Source organism: Trichoderma aggressivum, assembly GCF_033847375.1.
Source record: "Trichoderma aggressivum f. europaeum strain CBS 100526 chromosome Unknown scaffold_051, whole genome shotgun sequence".
NCBI lineage: Eukaryota > Fungi > Ascomycota > Sordariomycetes > Hypocreales > Hypocreaceae > Trichoderma > Trichoderma aggressivum.
The window spans coordinates 24,070-45,357 of NW_026946417.1; the positions used below are offsets into that span (position 1 = coordinate 24,070).

At 51.2% G+C, this 21,288-nt stretch overlaps 7 protein-coding genes across 7 annotated transcripts; 4 read left to right on the forward strand and 3 right to left on the reverse strand.

Moving 5' to 3' along the window:
- Positions 1 to 245: 245 nt before the first annotated feature.
- On the forward strand, positions 246 to 1,115 carry Triagg1_9266 (uncharacterized protein; the record flags this gene model as incomplete). Its single annotated transcript, XM_062904204.1, has 4 exons — positions 246 to 320; positions 402 to 535; positions 610 to 766; positions 864 to 1,115. The coding sequence occupies 4 exons, from the start codon at positions 246 to 248 to the stop codon at positions 1,113 to 1,115; spliced, it is 618 nt and encodes a 205-aa protein (XP_062751711.1).
- Positions 1,116 to 1,986: 871 nt separating this feature from the next.
- Positions 1,987 to 3,276, forward strand: Triagg1_9267 (CAZyme family GH16; the record flags this gene model as incomplete). The annotated part of the gene is made up of 3 exons (XM_062904206.1): positions 1,987 to 2,086; positions 2,161 to 2,471; positions 2,539 to 3,276. The coding sequence occupies 3 exons, from the start codon at positions 1,987 to 1,989 to the stop codon at positions 3,274 to 3,276; spliced, it is 1,149 nt and encodes a 382-aa protein (XP_062751712.1).
- Positions 3,277 to 3,878: 602 nt separating this feature from the next.
- On the reverse strand, positions 3,879 to 8,368 carry Triagg1_9268 (uncharacterized protein; the record flags this gene model as incomplete). The annotated part of the gene is made up of 2 exons (XM_062904207.1): positions 3,879 to 5,857; positions 5,914 to 8,368. 2 exons carry the CDS (start codon positions 8,366 to 8,368, stop codon positions 3,879 to 3,881), a joined length of 4,434 nt encoding a protein of 1,477 aa, XP_062751713.1.
- A 3,248-nt stretch (positions 8,369 to 11,616) lies between these two features.
- Triagg1_9269 (uncharacterized protein) lies at positions 11,617 to 13,117 on the reverse strand (the record flags this gene model as incomplete). Its single annotated transcript, XM_062904208.1, has 4 exons — positions 11,617 to 11,670; positions 11,729 to 12,138; positions 12,194 to 12,736; positions 12,796 to 13,117. 4 exons carry the CDS (start codon positions 13,115 to 13,117, stop codon positions 11,617 to 11,619), a joined length of 1,329 nt encoding a protein of 442 aa, XP_062751714.1.
- A 1,376-nt stretch (positions 13,118 to 14,493) lies between these two features.
- Positions 14,494 to 16,365, forward strand: Triagg1_9270 (uncharacterized protein; the record flags this gene model as incomplete). The annotated part of the gene is made up of 1 exon (XM_062904209.1): positions 14,494 to 16,365. The coding sequence occupies one exon, from the start codon at positions 14,494 to 14,496 to the stop codon at positions 16,363 to 16,365; it is 1,872 nt and encodes a 623-aa protein (XP_062751715.1).
- Positions 16,366 to 16,962: 597 nt separating this feature from the next.
- Triagg1_9271 (uncharacterized protein) lies at positions 16,963 to 17,498 on the forward strand (the record flags this gene model as incomplete). Its single annotated transcript, XM_062904210.1, has 2 exons — positions 16,963 to 17,167; positions 17,239 to 17,498. 2 exons carry the CDS (start codon positions 16,963 to 16,965, stop codon positions 17,496 to 17,498), a joined length of 465 nt encoding a protein of 154 aa, XP_062751716.1.
- A 523-nt stretch (positions 17,499 to 18,021) lies between these two features.
- Triagg1_9272 (uncharacterized protein) lies at positions 18,022 to 18,995 on the reverse strand (the record flags this gene model as incomplete). Its single annotated transcript, XM_062904211.1, has 2 exons — positions 18,022 to 18,607; positions 18,676 to 18,995. The coding sequence occupies 2 exons, from the start codon at positions 18,993 to 18,995 to the stop codon at positions 18,022 to 18,024; spliced, it is 906 nt and encodes a 301-aa protein (XP_062751717.1).
- Positions 18,996 to 21,288: the final 2,293 nt, after the last annotated feature.

Sequence of the window (21,288 nt, forward strand, 5' to 3'; positions counted from 1 at the left end):
AAACGAGCCTATGGGCTTGGTATGCATTAGTAGGCGGCAGATGGACGAGTAAGGAAGCAGGTAAGAAGTCGAGGAGACTATAAAACTGCTCTTCTTGCCCTTGGAACTCGCTCAACGTTGAGATTTCCTGGTGCATTGTTGCGTTGTGAACTGCGGAAGCGACAGACAAAAAGATAGGCGAAGACATCTCTCAACTTCACGTTCAGAAGACTTTATACCAAATTATATTATACGAAATAGTCATCATGAAGCTGTCCATCTCTGCCGCTCTTACTTTAGCCATCGCGGTTCTCGCCGCTCCGGCTCCTATGCCCACGCCGGTATGTAGCATCAATGCAACATGATATATCTTGCATCTCAACTCTTTATATCAGACTAGCTAATGCTTCGTCTCATTACAGCCCGGTATCCCTACCGCAAGCAGCGCCAGAACCCAACTTGCCGGCCTCACTGTCGCCGTTGTCGGCTCTGGAACTGGTTACTCCCGCGACCTGTTTCCCACTTGGGATGCCATCTCTGGTAACTGCAATGCTCGGTATGTTAACATCCCAGCACCTTTCAAGCTTCAAAAGTACGACGCAAAAGCTAACAAAGCGGATGTACAAATAGCGAATATGTGTTGAAGAGAGATGGTGAAGGCGTCCAAGTCAACAACGCTTGTGAATCTCAGTCCGGCACCTGGATCAGCCCTTATGACAACGCCAGTTTCACAAACGCATCCAGCTTGGATATCGACCACATGGTACCTCTAAAGAATGCCTGGATCGTAAGTTTCCTCCTTCTTCACTGCGTATATTCCGTCTCTTGCCTTTTACCATACTATATCACGCCACATCACTAACATGGACAAATCTCTCAACCAGTCCGGTGCCTCAAGCTGGACCACAGCCCAACGCGAAGCTCTCGCCAACGACGTCTCCCGTCCCCAGCTATGGGCCGTCTCCGCAAGCTCAAACCGCTCCAAGGGCGACCGCAGCCCGGACCAGTGGAAGCCTCCTCTGTCCAGCTTCTACTGCACCTACGCCAAGTCGTGGATCGATGTCAAGAGCTTCTACAAGCTGACAATCACCAGTGCCGAGAAGACGGCTCTGAGCAGCATGCTGGATACTTGCTAGATTGATAATGGCAAATAAGTTCTCCCTTGTCTCGATTATGTTCGTTCTCCTTTTGCCTTTTTTTTTTCGTCTAGGTCCCTTTCTCGCTTGTGTTGCCCCTGTTGTTGTGCTTTGTGCCTCCGTGTACGGATGCCCGCAGAGGAAATTATCGCGACGTCCCCCGTTTCTTCCACACGTCCAAAGTGAGGCTATATCGTACTCTTCTTGAGCAACAGCGCGCGCAATCGCGTGGAAGCCATCCGTTCGTTCCGCAGCCGAGAACTGATGACGGCTGGGGGTTACAATGGCATCGCTCAAGGGGAGGCCGGCATTTGTTTGATGTCACCTGTCAAACATGTCCGAAACAGCGTATTGTATTACAGCCTCAAATATACCAGGGTGGTCTTGTTGAGGGCTGTGATATTTATGCATATAACAAGAATACAGCATCGTGTTATTGTTGTCATTCAACTCATTCAATCATAATCATGCTCATGGTGACTCCTCCTGTACATTATGATACTATCATGATCAGCCCAGGCTATTAGTCAGACATTTCCTTGTCTCATATCTACAGCCAGAATCCGGTCCTTTTTTCCCTTACCCTCATCCCATGTCGTTAGTTGTGCTTCATCTCACCAGACATGCTGTGCTATGTGAACAACTGCTACACCTAAATACTGCCGAGAAGCTTGCCCAAAAGAATGGAGCTCGTGATAATGAGAGCGATTAGACAACCCACGTCTAATTTCATTTATATATAAACACAAGCAGAGCTATTCTCTTCTCGCGGACGAGTTGTTAATCTTCTTCTCATATTATCGCCAATCACGTTTACTCCCGTCTCTCATATGCCTTTTAAGCAGTGATAACGCCAATTCTGACTTCCAACATGTTCCACTGGCTCCTCCTTCTATCCATTCATCTAGCTCTCCCCGTGTTAGCCAGTCTAAAGGATCTATCACAATGCGATCCCCTCAAGAAAGATGCTCGTAAAACTCTTCTCCCCATCACCTCACAACAAGGATACAAAAAGAGGAAACTAAAAAAAATGTTACTGCCACAGATTGCCCTCCTGATCCCGCTTTCGCCAGCAAAACCTCCTTTGACTTTACAAAAGCCACCTGGGACGACCAGTTCACTTCCTTCTGGACCGTCGATTCTTCTACATCGCAAGACAAACGCCAGCTCACTTTCAACAACACCGATGGCAAAGGCGCCTCCTTCAACATCTGGCAAGACAGCCAAGCACCCACTCTAACCAGCAACAGATACCTCCTCTTTGGTAAAGTCAGCGTCCAAGTCCAAGCCGTCAAAGGTCCCGGCATCATCACCGCCATTGTCCTCAAGTCTGACTCAGGAGACGAAATCGATTGGGTGAGTCCCTCTCCACCACTTTCTTATATAGCTTGCCAAATCAAGACACCAACTCTGACAATAACAGGAACTCCTCGGAGCATACGAAAACCAAGCCCAAACAAACTACTTTTACGACGGCCAGCCCCTCTTCAACACGTACAACACAACATACCATCTCGACACCTCCTCCTTCGCCTCGACACAAAAGTACGGCATCGAATGGACCCCCACAAACCTCAGCTTCTCCATCAACAACATCATCCGCAAGTCCTGGCACGTCGGCGACATCCCAGCCTACAAATGGCCTCAAACCCCAATGCAAGTCAAGCTCGGCATCTGGACCGTCAGCAACAGCGGCGATCCAGGCACCGTCGTCTGGGCCGGCGGTCTACCCAACTGGACCACCCACGACGCCGACAGGAACCCCTACAGCGCCTATTTCAAGTCAATCGAGCTGGAAGATTATACCGGCGGCTGCAACGAGACTACCAAGGGCGCCAACGTCGAGTATCTGTATGATGAACGCACCACAGGCTGGCAGGACATTGACATCAAGGGATGCGTCAAACGATCAACTCCTGGCGCCTATCCTCCCCCTATTGCTTCATCTGATGGCCCCCAACCCACACATACCAGCGACGGCGATAAATCTCACCCTTCCTCATCGGCTACTACTGAGGAACAGCCATCGCAAACGGGAGAGCAAAATCCAGACTCGTCTGAAAACAGCGGCAATGAGAGTGACAATGCGGCGCTACCCAGTGGGAGACCATCTTCGCCACTCGGTGCAGTGCTCTTCCTCCTTTGGCTTCTCGCTGCGTGAGCAAGGCGAAAAGGGGGGGAAGAGAGGATGTGAAATTGAACGCACTGCAATAGGTTTGCATCTTCTTCCGATGTCATGATGGTAGGGGTTTCTACACTAGGTAGTAATAATAATAATGCTCCTTTTTCTTCTTCCTTCACTTCACATCTCTACTGCATGCAGGTACACAAGGTTTTCTTGAATGCAAATAAATGACCGCTGTGATGCAGTTGTCATTGCTCTGTTATTTTCATAAACAAATGCTCGCTTATGCTTCCAACATTCCAAACGCTTTCTCAACAGCTACTTAAAATACTAACACAATCAAGCGAAATGCAACTAGTAGTACAGTATATATCCCCCCATCTCTTCCCAGTATTAATTGACGAGACTGTTACAAGTAGAAGAAGAAAAGTTCCAAAAGTAGGAGGTATCAAAAAAGGGCCAACGGCCACAGTGATAAGAAAACAGCAACAGAATAAAATGAGATAGAAGAATTAAAATAGAAGCTCCAGCTCCAACGCAGCTCGCAGTATCTTGCCTTTTCCCTCCTTGTCTAGCCCTGGCACAATACGCAGACAAAGCAGGCAATCAAGTTAAACCGTCTATGATGAAAACAGTAGTCAAGGTCGCAGCGTCTCATCACCATCTTCGTCGCTGACGTCCATATCGCCGTCACTGAGCTCACCCCTGGCCGCTCGTCTAGCCAAGTCTCGCTCTTTATAAATCTCCCGTCTCCTACTCTCCGATTGCTGCAGAGTTTCCACGTAGGTTCTGAACTTGACAATCTCCCTAAGCAGGTATGCGCTCTTGCGTTCCCAGTTCGCCATGGCCTTGTTCGCGTTGTTGCCTCTGGGAGTGAAGGCGAGGAGCATGGGGCTGCGAAGTTGGTTGTGGTTTTGTAAATCATCCTCGATGCTCTTGACATATGTTGAGAGCGTCTCTAGCTGCTCCGGTTCCGCCAAGTTGCTCGGTCGCATGCTCTGTGTTGGCGGCGCCCACTCTGAAATAGTGATGCGATCCCCCGGTAGTTTTCCACGTCCACTGGTGAAGGCTCCAGAACCATGGTCCATGCTGGAAGAAGGCAGGTTGACGCTTTGAACGCTGTTTTGCCGACCATGGGTGGCTCGGCTACCAGGGCGCGAGTTCCGGCCGCCACTCATGATGGAAGCGTTGTCATTGATGGCGTTTACGAGCGAGTTGTTGACAACGCCGTCACTCCATCCGTATTCGATGTTGCTTATGCCACCGATGAGCGGATGCGTGCTCAGCCGCGCGCTCCAGTAGTTGGCCGTATTCACGAACTCCTTTATAATCTCGGGAGTTCCGACCTGGAATAGGTGAACGGCCCCCGTGGGCAAGCTCAGCGCCCACACGTACGGCCTCGACCGCGAATAGCCAGGAGACGGGAGTGCTGACGCGAGGGTGAGTCGCAAGTTAAACGTGCCCAGGTTTACGGCATTGTCCTGCCAGTTACCACCTCCAACAGGAGCGTTGGCCTTTTCGGCATTCCTTGTGCGGCTCTTTTGCCGCGTCGACTTGGGCGCATTGAACGAGAAGATGCTCATCTGACCCCTTTGGATGACGGCAAAGACTTCGGTCCAGTTTCGGTCCTTTGCTCTCTTGCCAACTCCATCCAGATGATGCTTGTGCATGACTCTGCCTTCTTTAATCCAGGGAGGGCCCGCCAATTCTAGGGATTCGTCGTCCAGCAGTTGAGTGGCAGGTACTTCAGCGCTCATGATGGACATGCCATCATTGCCGTGCGCGTCGTCATCACGGACAATGGCCTGGCTGAGAGCATTTGCAAACCCAATAGATTGCTGATAATCACCTCGGGGCACTGCTGAGCCAAACGAGTCCTGAGACATGGAGCCTTGTGTTCTCCCCAGCGAGTAGCGGCTCCAAGTTGCTGATGACATGGCTGGGCTCCAGAGAGAATTCGAGTCGTCGAAGCTGGTTCGGCTAGAGTTAAATCCATTACGTCCAAGCCCAGGCCGTGACCGGCTCTTGGAGGCCCATCGCGAGCCTCCGTTGCGGCTGTTATCTGCAACCCGGCCTCGTGTCGACATTTGGCCTTCCGATGGTGCCTTGCTGAGAACACTGGGACTCCTCTTGAGCATTCCCATGACGGACAGACTGCTTTGCGATGGCATGGTGTTGAGGTGCCTCTCTGGCTCCGCACCAAACAATGGCAGTTTGTCATCTCGAATCGAGTTATAAATGCTCTTCAAAACTATCTCGATTTGCTCTTCCCAAGCTTTCATTGAACCATAAAAGGCCGTCTTAACAAGCGGTCCACACTCGTCGTGGGCGTCTGACAGCTGTGTATCGGTGCGAGGGGGAGGTCTGAATGAGTTCCTGAAAGTTTTCCGCTCTTGCGGCTCAGCTGCTGGCCGCGCTCCATCATGGAGCACGGAGCCTTTCTCGGGCAGGATACTGGGGCGCTCAAAGGCATCAGGGACAGACTCTTCAACAGCTTGGGTAATTGTTGTCAGAGTATTCTTCACGAATTGGCTGCGAGTCATCTTTTGTTCAATATCGGCAAGATGGAGATCAGTGTTAAGAAGCATGATAGAGTAGCAAATGGTGTGGATGACGTCTAGACAATGTTAGCATGGCTCGTCTATAAGTCAGTTGAGCATGAGAACTACTCACCAGTCGCTTTGAAGCCGTGGTTCGGATTGCAATCACACCATCGCTTGGAAAAGGCCACCAAGATGCGATCGACTTGCTGTGTCTCACCGCGCAGTATCAAACGGCCACACACTTTACGTAGCGCATTGAGGATGCTCAGCTCTGTGAAGTCATACAATTCAATATACGCCTGCAGAGTCCGCTGGCGAATAGGGCCTTCTTCGCCCATCCAAGAAGCAGCCTTCTCCTTGGGGATGAAGTCTTCCGCTCCATCGAATATCTTTTGCGCCTTCTGTCGATCATCTTCGGTAGGCTCGCCAATGACGAATTCGGGTTCATCCAAGCGACTCTTGAGCATGTCAAGTGTTCCCCTGGCACTTGACTCACTGGATCTTTCGACGCGGACACTGGGCGGTGCACTGGGGGCGGTTTTGTAGTCTCCGTCATCGGTCGATGCCGAGGCAAAGGAAGTCGACCGGCGATCAGTCGGTATTGTTATCTTGGGACGAACAGGTGCGTCACTTGATTTTTCTTGTTCGGCAACATACGGCGATTTCTTGGCGCGAATGGTACCCGTAGAGTCCCTGTTCTTGTATGCAGTAGGAGAGGCCAATATTCCATCATTCTCCTTATCGTCTGCTGAATATGTAGCCCGCTGCCGAATGGGAGAGTCCTCATTATCACTGCCCCCGTCAAGATCCAAGAAGGAATTGTTCCTGTGTTCAAGTCCTTTCTGAGGGCGTCTGGGACCATCAGAGGATGATTGGTCTCGGTCAGAATCAGAGTGGACCGTTCTAATCTTTGCATTGGGACTTGGCTCATAGTCAGGTGAGAAGTCTCGCTGGAAATCTGGTCGGTCGTCATCATCGTCATCGTCAACTCCTCTGGCAGCTGCTTTGTTGGTAATATCGCCAAGAGGGCGCCCTGTGCTCTCCCGCAGGTATGGATTCATGATTTGCCTTAGGCTACTGGCAGGGCTTGCTGGGGGTCGGTCGAAATCGGTATGGAGGTTAGCATCGAAGGAGGGAAGCGGAGGCACTTCACCCGGTAGTGGCGGCGCCTCATCAACAACTGACTTCTTCCGGCGACGGAAGAAGGACGACGGCTTCTTCTGTAATACAGGGGTAGGCTGCTGCTGCTGCGGTGGCGGCGGCTGTGGAATCTCTTTCTGGATAGGGGCGACCGCGTTGCTCACTTGGCCGATGAAGCGTGGAGTCGGAGCATCCGCAGCGGCGGGTGTGGTATTCTTGGAGGAGCCGAAAACACGCCTGAAGAAACCCGGCTTCTCTTTGGGCTGGGAAAGTCCCCCGGCAGTCTGGGAGGCAGCAAGCTGATCTGTTTTAGACTTGCCATAGCTAACGCTAGGTGCCGGGGCGGCATCGAAGTCGCTTAAGGCCATGGCAGGTGCTACCAATTGGTGGTTTACCGGCCGTTTGGTGCGGCCCGAAGAGCTTTTGACGGAACGAGTGTCCAGACCCGAGAAATCAGTTGGATCGGCTGGTGGACGAGGAAGAGCCAAGTTGGAGGCTACACGTCGTGGCCCCCCAGGGATTGTGGGCGTTGGTGCGGAACCGTAGTCGTCAGATGCAGAGTTGTTCGGGAAGTCGAGGTGGAACGGGGACATCAATGACGCATTGAGCTGCGTTTGCGTCTGCGGCGGCCCGAAATCAAAGCTCGCCGAGCGCCTGAAGCCGCTACGGGCCCAGCTGGAAGGGCCAGCAATGTTCTGAGGGTAACCCGCGTCGATGCTGGCGCTGCTGGTGCTGTCCTTGGTGCCGGCTCGGGGTCGAGAGCGGTGGGCGGGATCTCCTGGGCCGTCGACCCTGGGATAGGGCGCCTGGAAGATGGAGCTGCTGTTGCTCCTTGGTCGAGGAGGACTCCGGCTCCGTGGCCTGGGCAGCTGGACCGAGGTTCGGTTCGAGTCGTCTTCGTAGTCGGAGCTGTACGAGTACTGGTGCCTCGATCTCGAGGGTGGTGGGAATCCGCGGGAAAAGGTGTTGGTGTCGTGGGCCCAGGGCCGCGGGTCGTCGTATGTCAGCGCGGTGCCGCCAAACAAGCCGCCTGCGGATGTAGATGTGGATGTGGATGTGGTGTGTCCCAATGAGAACTGGTCGAGGGATAGGAGCATGTTATTCACAAGCGAGTCCCGGGTGACGTTGCGGGGGGACAGCGAGAGGTCGTGAGAGTCCCGGACTCGGCCTCTGCCTCTAGACGCGTGTTGGTCGGCCATGTCGGGTTCGATTGGCGTCGGGTCATCTAAAAACGAAGCATTGACGTTGCGGGTCACAGTCAGCTTCGGGGACGTGCTCAGCGAGTGCAACTCTGGCCTTTGGGCGTTTGGATCCGTGGAAATGAGTGGCTTGGCCAGAGGGCTAGTGGTGGTTGAGTGCGGAACCTCGTTCCTAGGCCGCGACGCAAGGGACGTGACGAGGCTCAATTTGGGCGCAAGAGCCTTGTGCCTTTGGTTTGACTGCATTGTGGGGGCATTTGCACGCCGGTTGATTTGATCAAATGGCGCTGGATCTGCTCCGCCCCCGTCAGTTTGGGGTGGGCAGGGGGCACAATCGCGAGAGGCCGGCCAGGGGGTCGGTTGGTGATGGAATGGTCGCACAACCGATCCGAGCGAGCGATTCGAGGCCGATCACGACAGACAGGCTCATACTCGTACGGTGCTGCAAGTACCAAGGATGGAGAGAGGGAGGGAGAAAGAGGGCTGCGGATCGTGTTTCATCGTAGGAGGGCTAATTACCTTAGTACATAGCAGTAGCAGCAGTAGTAGTAGCACCGCTTATTATCCTCCGCGGCTAGGGCCATGCATGTACTGCAGGTAGGAGCATGTACTCGTACGAATATGTCAAGCCGTAAATGAGTGGAGGGAGAAGAAAACAAAGTGCGAGCAAGGGGTTCAATGGATGTCGTGAACAGAGGGGCCGCTCTGCAGCAGCGTGCCGCGTCCACTAAATCTGCTGTCGAAGTGGGCTTTCTCCCTTCTGTAAACCCATCACATGAAACGCTATACTGTGTAGGTACTTGTACATGGTTCGGGGTGCAGTTGGTTGGCAGCACGTGTCTCGGTCTGCAGCAAAAACCCCAGAAGTTCCAGGCAAGGGGATTGAATGAATTTCGAGGGCATCAGAGACAGTTGTGATGCTTCTACAGAGCCAACTACTACCTCAATAAGGTGTATGTGATGTGCTTTACTGTTCTGAACTTTCATACTTACACACACCTGTCAAACAACCCGTTGCACTAACAAAGCCCTCAGTCTTTAGCGAAACACAAAGCCAGTATAATCAAAACCCATCATCACAAGCTCGCTCAGTTTCCCCCCTAACTCTGTAGTACGAGCACTAGGAAAGCCACCAAAAAAGAATCAATCGCCCTACCTAGCCGTGACAGATGCGAAAGCGGAAAATATCCAACAGCCACCGGCGGCAAGAATCTTTAATTGCTGGCTGCGGTGGTGCCTCATTTCCTCCGAACCTCATTGGCCGACCCCTTTTTTTCCCACTCTTTGACTTAGTACTAAAGTGATGTAGGGAAGCGAAGCGCCTGCAAGGGTCAATCAAAGATCGCAACGATTCGTACCAAAGTATTTGTACGGAGTACAAAGAGGTTCAATTGCAAGCGCGGGACAATTTGCCACTGCTGCAATGCAACACAACACCTTCGTCAGCGTACCCGGCTTGCCCTGGAAATTGTACAATTTGCAAATTGCGAACTGCAGACACTTGTTGGACAGGCGGTAATACAATTGCAGGTTTGCTCTTGTCACAGATTAATTACACTCTGATATTTTGTCCTCTTGCTGGTTGCTTTGAAACACTGCCTTGCACAAAACAGGCACATCTCAGCCGTGTCCAGCTACTCATAAGTACGAGCCGCGCTTATTCACCTTTTTTATGGGCCAGTTCCAAACTATTGAGGCCGAGATAAGGCTAGCTAGGCAAGGGAGCCATATGGCAATTAAAAGGAACTGGATCCCTGATGCTAGTCAACTCATACAAGCACGCCCCATACGGTACTCGTATATTCCAGAAGCTTTCACATATCCTCGGCACGATCCCATCATGTGCTATGATGTCGACTACCCGGTAGCAGATGTGATATTCTATAAAGAACTGATTGATATAGTTGTCTGCAGCGATATACTGGGCATGGCGCATAACTTTGTTCAAGCCAATGCTCACTCAGCGAATTTACCAGATTCAAGGGTAGGTCTGTATGTATACAATCTCAAAATCTGACATTTCCACGTCAGCTGGTGGTAATCACAAAGCATAATATATATCAAAACATTTCATTTCGGTTTTCTGAGTGATATCTCATAATGATCAATGTTGCTCAGTAAAATCCAAATCATCATCTGTTGAGACTTCGAAGCATGTCTCAAGAAACCTTGCACCTCGCTCCTGTTCTCTATACCAAGAGACTGACTCTAACCCTCATCGATTTCGACAAAAAGGACGACAAGGAAGCTTTCATAGAATTACTGGGAACCATGGTCGCAGGATACATGAAAATCTCCGCTCAAGAAGCCAGAAAAAATGCAGAGGAAACCGTCGATTTCTACCGCTCATACGGCCGGATCCAACCAACCTTCTAGGTGGTCAAAGAATTGATCAATCTGCTATTTGGCTCATACCCCTAGGAGCAAATTCACCGCACGGCCAGTGTATTGGTACTACCTTAGTATGTGATTCAAAGAAGCATCATGCCTGACCAAACCTGGATCGTATTGCCAGACTGCCAGGGCATGGGCTATGCTACCGAGGCTTCCAACGCAGTTTTACGATACTTTGTGACGGGCTGGGGCTCCGAGATATGATGGCCGTCATAGCTCCGGGTAGCCTGAAGAGTCCCGGTGTAGCCAAGAGACTAGGATATGTGCTTGTCGAAGGTGGCATACAGTATGGGGATGGATCGACTCTTCTTGTACTTACACTTCCTACAGCCATGCCACTTCCCAAGGACTTGGTATTTCGGCGGTTTGACCGTTTGGAATAAAATTTGCGGCTTATGCCAGACAAAAAGAGAATGCGTGTTGGCCATCAAAGTGAATGAAACTGTGCTGTGCTATACGTCTACATACATGAAGAAAATTGAGCTGTTTTGAAATATGGGAAGATGGACACCCAGAAAGCTCAGTTACTGAATAACATTATTATCAGAAAACAGCACTCCCTATACAGAGTTCAATTGATGATTGTATTTTATGCTTCATCAGATCTTGTCACTCAGTCTGTGTAAATCGCGAGTGTTGGAGCTAGATGACGGCCCACTCAATCTTTGAAGCTAGGCTTCATATAGCCAAAACCTTCTAGACCAACCATGAGCAAATGGGCGGATGGTTTAGTGGTATAATTTTCCCTTAGCATCGTCTGACCTACGAGTCGGATAACCGCATGGGAAAGGTCCGGGGTTCGATTCCCCGTTCGTCCATAGTTGTTTCTTTTTGCCGTTTTTTTGTCGACTTTGATATCAATCATATATACAACTAGATAGATGCATTATCCTCGCCCATTCATTCATTCATTCATTCATACCCTGTTGTTCAGATGTATATAAAACTCTTTCATTCATCATTAATTCGTTCAATCATTTACTTAAAAACTATGGAAAGCACCTTAAAGATCCCGCATCAGATACGCTCAACCATCCTTATCCCAGAGCTAAGCAAGCGGCTTTTCATTCCACATCAAATAATACCAGCAATCACAGCCATTACTCCTCCATATACACCCGCACAAAGAACCCAATCCAACGTGCTTCGATCTTCTGCCAATGAGTTCAACAACCCGGATTGGAACAAGGCGGCAGCTCCTCCAAGACCCACTAGAAAGACGACAGTCATACGGCCGACGAATCCTGGGATCACGGCGAAGCAAATAATAGGAGCGAGCACAATCATCGCCATGGCCAAAACGAGGCGTTTGAGGGAAGAAACTTGTGCCATGTTTTGATAAGTCGAGCTGCCGGCATTAGAGATTTGGCTACTGGGAGGTGGAGGAAACCCAACGACGCTGGATGACCGGGGCATGGGACTGAGAGGATCATCTTGAGGGTTGCCGTTTGAGCGCCGCCTGCGCCGTCCCAGATTGATGAGATCATCGGCGGCTTCGAGAAACTGACACTCGTCCTCTACAAGAGGGTTGATGGCGTTGAGGTACGATCGATAGTTCACAACGTCCTGGATGCTCGGCTCAGCCATGTTGTAAGTTGCGCTGAATGAAGTGATGACTTGATCTGTTTTCTCATTAGACATAACTTGAGTTGACCCATGCGAGATAGGGATGCTCACTATACTGGTATAGCTTTGCCGCAATGTGGCCTATAATTTCTTTCTTCTTCCAGGTTGCGTCAGTCGGGCTCATGTTTTCTTTTCGACGAGATGCTGGGAATATCCCTCCTGGAAATTTTCTCTTTTGCGTGTCTGCCGCATCAAGGTTATGCAGCTGCTCTTCTAATTCTATGAGTTCATCCTGCATATGCAAAAGTAGCCGGTGATGAAGGGATTCAAACCGTCGGTAGATGGGAGCAAGTCTTGGTCCTGACAAGCCCCCTGACAGTTTGGCAGCGAGGAGTTCGTAGCCGCTGAGAGGCAGTCCGCTGAGCTGATGATGTGGCGGTGGCATTGGGGGCATCTGCGGAGGGAACGAAGCCTGCATGGGCGATGGAATAAACACCGGCGGCGGGTCAGGGACGACAAATGGCCTTTCTGGAGAGCCAAATCCGTTGGGGAAGTTCCCTGGGAGAGTCTGTATGGGCGGGAAGCGAGCGTTGTCATTCCTGAGCGGTCCATTTGGCATTGGGGGCCGCCCATTGAAATAGCCGTGAGGTGGCCCTGGTGAACGATGTCAGTGATGGGATGAGATATTAGGGGGCAAACTAATGGTGATATACCTCTTGGTGGATCGTCCGGACTCTGCGGCGCATATTCCATAGGGTTTGGCGATCGTCCCGGACTGGCATGTCTCCTTGAGCTCATACGCCTATGGTGGTGTTTTCTCGGCCTCTCCCTGATATGGCTATTCCTGTCGTCTTCTTCGAAAAAAGCATTTGGCTGGTCTCCCTCTCGGTCGGCTTTTGCTGCAGACGCTGTTGACGAGGAAGGGAATGACGAGGAGGAAACTCTCGGGTTCTCATCAATGCTCCCATGGCGAGAGTGTGTTGCTGCCCCTTTGCTCTTATCGGCTCTGGACGGGACCGGAACCGATTGCTCCATCCCGGCACTCTTTCTTTGATCGTACAGATTAATTCAATCACTTATACGGTTGGATATTTGATGGCGCTTTTAATTGTAGTCTCGCGACGGCGCGGGGAAGCAGTGCGGATGAACAAATCCTTCCACCTGTCCTACCCCAAATCGCATGCTCAGATCTCGTGAGAGGCGCAAACCGCTAGAGAGATGAAATCACATTGATTTACCTTGTCGAGAGCCCAGACGGCGGAGCGGATTACTGGTGGACAATGAGAGCTGAATTGGGGTCTTCACAGGTCACTTCGAGCAAGCTGAGACACTCCAGGATATCCGAAGAAGTGCGGGCACACGCACAAAAACGTACTTGTTGTGAGTATGAGATCATCCAGATCGGTTTCCCTTTGACGGCAAATAGATGAAACAACGGCGGCTAAAAGGATGCGCTTGCAAGGCTTAATTCTTATCTACTAGTTGCAGCAACGAGGACCACCATGTTGTGGCATGATTTGCGCAGCGACGACGACTAACAACGAGGAAGAGAGAAGACAGCCGAGGGGGGAATAATTTCTTCTTGATTGTTGGGGGGCCAGGCTCTGTAAAATAGAGGGAAAACAAGAAGCACTGCTTAGCCCCGATCATGCGTACAATCTTCACACACTTGTGTCAGCTCATGCCGAATCGAGCTGGGATTGGTTGCCTCTGATTCGGGGGGTATGGCAAGAAGGCACATGGCCTGGAAGCCCTGATCAAAGCGCCGCTGATTTTCGTCTGTGGCCAAACACGAGCCGGTGCCCGGCATGGAAGGGCCTTGCCTCGTCGAACTGGAGAGAAATCTTTGCGCATAAGGCAAACTATGGGCGCTGTGTAACGGATCCTTTGCGAGATTCGGTGTGTGATCGCTGGCTGGGCGGGGGAGAGGAGGATCTGCGAGATGGGTTTCTGCTATGTATGTATGTATTCTTGGTTTGGATTCACATTCTGAAGGGATGCATTCCATGCTTGGGTAAAAAGAGGAAAAAGAAGAGGAAGAGCGGGTTGAATAGAGATGCATTCGTTTAATCTATTTATTGGACGAAGCACACCCTCTTATAAGAGCCACGACTTTGATTGATGGACCGACTGGCTGCCGGTGGGTTCCGCCCTGCCGGGTTTTCTAGCGGGCCGGCTCGCGGCCTCACTGCATGTCAATTGATCAAATCAATATCTGGTCTCCACCTGAAGGGTTCGGTTTTGACGAAGCGACAATTTGGCAGCACATTCACATTCACGTTCACGTTCACATTCAATTCATATTGTGGCGGGCAAACCACGCCTATTTGGTGGCACTGCCGACATACATCGAGGGCGGATTGTCCCGGTTGGTGGGTTAGACGACGGCATCGAGCGAACGGCAGTGCACAATGAGTCGCAAATCCGTCGGCGAGCTCAGCAGATATCTGCTCGAGGGCCGTCTATCCCAGCGAGGATGCATTAATGGCCGGCGGCTGTCTTCACGAACAGTGCCCGTCTGGTCGTCTCTTCGTCCGCCTTATGCCCTGCGGCATCTCCATACGCAGCCCGAACCAGCAGCAGCAGCATCATCATCATCATCGTCACAGCTAACCCATGTCCCGCTACGGAAGCAGCTCAAGGAGCAGGCCAAGCAAGCCAAAAAACAAGGCAAAAAGAAATCCAAGGGCGATTCCCAAACCGTTGACGGCTGGGAGCTAACCGTCGGAATCGAGATCCATGCCCAGCTCAACACGTCTCGCAAGCTGTTTTCGCCAGCCGCAACCTCCTTCAACGATGAGCCAAACAGCCACGTGGCGCTGTTTGATGTTGCAATGCCGGGCAGCCAGCCGTTGTTTCAGAAAGAGACTCTGATTCCGGCTATTCGGGCAGCACTCGCCCTCAACTGCGAGATACAGCCCGTCAGTCGGTTTGACAGGAAGCATTATTTTTGGTGGGACCAGCCTTCGGGATATCAGATTACGCAATTCTACGAGCCGTTTGCTGCAAAGGGACACATTACGCTCCTTGCTCGTGATGGCATCTCTGCGGAGGATGGCGAGAGCGTCACTGTCGGTATCAAACAAGTACAGCTCGAGCAGGACACGGCCAAGACCCTCGCACAGACGGGAAGCGTTCACTGGCTAGATTTCAACCGTGTGGGCGTGCCCTTGATTGAGATAATCACCGAGCCTGAGATCCATCACCCTCGCACGGCTGCTGTGTTTGTGCGCAAAATCCAGCTGCTTCTCAACACCGTGGACTCGTGCGTTTCTGGGATGGAGACGGGCGGTCTCAGAGCTGATGTCAATGTATCTGTACGGAGGACCGACGACCCTAGCAAGAAGCTTGGCACCCGTACAGAGATTAAAAACTTGAGCACGATCAAGGCCGTGGAAGATGCCATCATTGCCGAGCGCGATCGTCAAATCCAACAGTTGGAGGCAGGCGGCGTGATTGCTGGCGAGACGCGTGGCTGGACAATTGGATCCAAGGAAACCCGTCGTTTGCGTGGTAAGGAGGGCGAGGTTGATTACCGGTACATGCCCGACCCTGACCTACCGCCGCTTGTCATTGGGAACGACCTTGTGCAACGTCTGCAGGCATCGCTTGCTGTTCTGCCGGATACCGAGCTTGACAAGCTGGTTAATCACTATGGCCTCACGCCCAAGGACGCCCTCTCACTCATCACACTGGACAATGGATCGCGTGTGCAGTACTTTTATCGCGTCCTAGCTTTGCTGGAGAGTAACTTGCAGGCCGAGCTTGACATTGCGGAGCTTCCCGAGGTCAAGTCGTACTCAACATTGGCGGGGAACTGGATCCTTCATGAACTCGGCCGCCTGACGACCTACAAAGCCGGTCCGCTTGCGTCGGGAGACCTGTCGTTTACCCAGCTCGGGGAGTGCGCTCAAGTATCCGAGGAGGAACTGTCGCAGCTTCTATATCACCTTTATCGCAAGCACATCACGGGCAAAGTGGCAAAGGAGCTTCTCATGGCCGTATACTTGGGCGAACTTGAGGGCGGAATTCTGGAAGCCATCAACAGCAACGACCTGTGGTTCAAAGAGATTTCCCAGGAAGAGTACGAAGCCCTTGCTGCCGAGGCCGCCGCGGGTGAGGACAAGGTGCTGGAAGAATTTGCCGACGAGCAAAAGTATCCCCAGGGCAAGCTCATGTATCTAGTGGGCAAGATGATGCGCCTCGGACCCACCGAGAGGATTGATCCCGCAGTGGCAGAGAACGCGATGAGGCAATGGATCGAAAGATTCCACGGTAGGTGAAGAGACAGCCTCAATTGAGGGGAAAGTTGGATTTCTTGGACAATGACACAAACAGAAAAGAATAAACGTCTTCTAGAAACACAATTCAACCATTATCTAGATTCAGAATAAGCTTTTATCCTGCAAAACAGGGTTATTCGGTGTTCAAGGAGCTGCCGGTACTGTAGTATTGATGATGCAAACATTCCTCCACCAAAATCACCACCGCCAAACCACTCCACAAAAACGCCAATCGCAGACCCAATGCTTAAATAAAACCAACAGGTAATGACAAAGAAGGAAAACAGCTGCTGTGCACATCAGAATCTCGATTTAGTCTAGAGTGAAAGACACATGCTAGAAAAAGGGTCACCGTATCTGCGTCATCATTGCGCTGCTCTACATGTGGAGGCATGTGTGGCGATGACATCACGACCTTGGTGGCCACTCACAGTGTCTCGTCTGTTGCTGCTACCCTTTGTTCTTGCCCATCGCAGGTATATAATATACTTTTTTTTTCTTTTGCATTCTTTTTCCCCCTCTTTAATCAATCAATCAATCAATCAATTTACCAACAAAAAACTCATCACAGCTCAATACCGAATAATCGAACTCATCATGTCTTTCCTCACCCGAACCCTCAATGTCAGCAGAACCGCCGCAGTCGTGACCCCCGTGTCACGGATCGCCGCAGTTCGGACATCGCGCACATTCACCACTTCGTTGGCGGCGCAGAGAACCGCCACCGAGGCTGTCAAGGATGAATTGAAGCACATTGACAGGGCTGTGAGCGATAAGCTCGTCGACGGCATCAACATTGCTAGTACGTCTTCATTACCACCACTTTAAACCATTTTACCTGTGACTAATCAATTCCTTTTGAATAATACATAGCCAAGGCATCGCACAAGGTCATGGAAACAGCCGAAGATCTGTCAAACAGCGGCGTCTCCAGCCAGGTGGAAGGCGTGGAGGCCCACGCCAGAGGCAAAGCGGAAGCCGTCAAGGGAACCGTCAAAGGCAAGACCGAGGAGTTGAAAGGAAACGTGAAAGGCAAAGCAGAGGAGATGAAGGGTCAGGCAAAGGGTACTGCCGCCAAAGCAAAAGGCAAGGCAGACGAGACCCTTGACGAGGTGCAGAGTTTGTATGACTGACGAACGAAAGTGTAGGACAAGTTGCATGATTGATGAGGACCATTCACTATGGGAGATGAATGAGGGAAGCATTCATTACTATTGTATTATTACAAGTCATTGCGAGGTTTGCTTTTGGTAATTGGTTTAATTGGAAATATCATTATTATAACATCAAACGAAAAAGTTGCTTCTGTCCTTTGTAGCATTTGGGTATAGTTATTGAACTTGGGACTTCCCTCAAGTTTCCATCCGTATTACTTGTCCACTGCCATTACCCTTGCCACCACCACACACAAAAACAAAAACAAACGAGCCGGTGGGTATCAAAAGCGAGGGTATAATCAATGCACATAGCCAAAGCCGAACAACATTCAACTCTCCTCTTCGTCCCACCCGTTGAACTTATTGTCCTTCTTCGATTAGCTCATTCTTCAGCGCATTACCTCCTTATCAGTAATTGAAAGCCATGATAATGTAAAATAAAGTACTACTCCATAAAGTAGTGGCATACTCTGACCATGAACTGACTTCACTCGTGGCTTTAAACATTCTTCGCTGCGGCCGCCGCGGCCTTCTCTCGCTTGACCGAGGGATACGGAATCTCTCCAAGCGGGAAGGTAACAAAGGTCGTGTCTTTGAGCATGAGGCCTGCCGCTCCAGCATAGAATGCAAACATGGCACAAAAGACGGCAAAGGCACCACCGGCGCGGTTCAGCCGCACCGCCGCAGTGGTGTGCTCCGTTGAGACGAACTGCGCAATGCTGAGGAAGAAGAAAGACAACGCAAGCAGGCCAAGCACCATCAGGATGGTAAAGTTTGTCTTGAGCGCCGCCACGAAGAAGATGATGGTGAGGAAGCACCATATGATGAGGAAAATGCCAACAGCAAAGCTAAAGGCACGTTGATCTCCGTTATAGGCGGCCTGGATGCCCAGCGTAGGGACTGAGAACATGGCAAAGGCCAGCCAGAAAGCCCCGTATGAACAGTGGAGGGTGCAACCAAAGGTATTGCCGAGGACGAATTCCATGACGCCAGCAACAAACTGGGCCATGCCTCCGAAGAAGACAGCCACGCCGAAGACAGCTTGGTCAGGGCCGACATCGCCCAATGGGTTGGAATTAGGGAGGCTGTTGTTTGGGTTAGCGGACGCCAAGGTATCAAGAGAAGGAATGGGGTCATTCTTGGGGGAGCATACCCAGCACCGCACTGGTAGAGTCCGAGCACAAAAGTCGTCAAAGCGAAACCGAGCAGACCAAGAGGACCTGGGTTACCAATCTTACCGAGGGTAGGCTGGTAGACCTGGGAGACCATGGCCTGGTGAGGCCCGCCCCGAGGATCCTGCGCGTTGCTAAACGGAACATATTGTCCATAGCCAGGGTATTGTTGATACTGCTGGAATTGCTGTCCAGAGCCCATGCCATTGGAAACATGATGCCCGTTGGTGGGCTGCGGCACGTCGGCCGCGGATTCTTTGTTATATTGTCCCTCGATAGGGTCGGTACCTGGAGTCGCCATACTTGTATAGAGTCTTGCAATCTTGTATCAAAGCAGTTGTCGACGATGACTGGGAGTAGACAAGATGATGTCTACTTAATGCAAGCGTCTGAGAATGAGTAGACAGACAAGGCGAGAGAGAAGAGCAGGCCATTCCTGGGCTGAGCTCCATACCTACCTCGTTTATATATAGACGACACGGCTCCATCTACTTCTCGTGCCGTGTCCACTGTCCGTACCTCATTTGCGTTCCCCTCATGTCGGGCATGTCGGTTCTAGCCTATTTCCGTTCTCCCGAGTAGGTTGGTGATGTTTATTGGTATGAAGCTTGCTTCCCCTCTTCGCGCCGCGCCTTTAGGCGAACGTCTCGATGCCCCGAGAGCTGGTCCAAGCAAGTAGTGATCAGCTACCCAAAAGCAGCCATCGGAGGTCAAACTCCACGCCGGGATTCAGAATATGCCGTCTTGTTACTAGCTTGGGATGGTTTGGATGGAGTACAACAACTGGCTTCCTCAACGCCGAAGGAAGATGCGAAGCTATCTCCGTAGCCAAGCGTCAAAGATCGTGTGACTTGCCCGGGCTAGAGGCCGGAACTCTCGGGACACGGTCGAGGGGCGAAGTTAGCGACGGTGGTGATTGCGCAGGTCTGTCGATACTTTTAACCCCGGTGGCTGCGGTTGGTGGCAGCAAGTTGGAGCCTTACAGAGACAGCTTCTCGAGCTCCACCAGAGCTCCGGCAAATGGCAGCAGGGGCTAGTTCAGAGCTAAGAGTGCCGAGGCGTCGGCAGGGAGGGTTGGCAGATGGAGATGGAGTTGGAGAAACCAAGCCAAGGAGAGTCGTGGCGCCAATGGTGAATTCCATGGATCTTTTCTGGGTCTGGGGCCCCGCCTCGAAGCCATCACGGCCTGGTCTTTGATCTCATCATGATGTGCCCACTCGACGGCAACGGCGACAAGAAAGATTGAATCAGACGTGGCGCCCAAGCACGTTGGAGAAGCATGGCTCAGAGGTATGAGAGGCTTTTGGAGAGAGGCTTTTGGAGGCCCAATTAGGGACGCGGAGTGGCTCGACTTGGACAACGACCAGCTTTCCATTCTCGGCCATCCTGGTGTGACAGCAGTAGTAAGCACAATTGCCGGCCTTGCATGCGAGGCTAGCTCTCCAAAGTTTAAAGCTGAGACAGGCCATTGGGTTTTGAGGGCATCTCACGCACGAGTCGGGCAAATGTCCGCAGAAAGACCGAGCAGGACATACGAGGCTGGAGTTTCTAGTGAGACCGGGGCAATGGAGATGATGATTTCGGCATAACAAGCTGCCGGTGTTGCGCGCGGTCAAACGGCGATGGAGAAGAACCTCCAAGGTTTTCTCTCGTGTTTGGTGCTTCTGCTTCGTGAGTTGGTTTCTAGTTGAAGAAAGGAAAGTTAATTGATGGCGTTGAGGTTTTGCTTTCTTCCCATCACCTGACAACGGGAGTATCATGTATTTTCGTACTTGTGGGTTATACTTTATGCTCATCCCACGGCCAAGGAACTTAACCGACGCCCCTGGCTTGTGGGCATAATAGGAGCAACACAAGAGAAGAAGAGAAACTAGAGGAGTACAGTGTTTGAATAGACAAGACAAGACAAGCTCAAAGACTTGATGCCTGAGTAAGATGAAACTACTTGGTGCCGTTGTGTCGGCTGGTTGGTGCCACAGAACGGACAGCTGCGTGGCATCGTGGTTGAGACCACAACAAGTCGAAACCACTTCGCATGGGTAGTTTGTAAGACTTGATGGTTTTCTCTGGTTTCTGGTTAAGATTCAATATATGGACTCGTTATATTCTTTGAATTCACCATATAAACTCCTACAACGATTTGCCTATGCTGCATTGGTACATCGAGTTGCGCTGTCTGTAGTGGGTGGTATGCAATTTCGCGGGAGGGGTCAAATGAAGCGGCGGGCGGCAAACGAGATGGCACAGACATGTCGTTTTCCATGTCAATATTCCCGAAATCCGCGACAATGTGCTGCACTGGATTCCACGCGTGTAACATGCAAGTTGATGGGATTCATCTCTCCCCTGTTGTCGAGTATTCTCTCATGTAGCACCTAGGAGTAGTGATATCTTCCCCTTCCTGCACTCTCCCACACTGCCTATCCAACAACACCAAATAGATCGTCTTGCACAAAGACATGGAAATATCTAAAATAACTCTCGAAACCCCTGAAACTAGTCAAAATAACTTAATCGTCATACAATTCTGCAAATCATCGTACCGTATCATCTTGGCAATCGTCAACTCCTGCAGCTATGATTCACTCACTCAC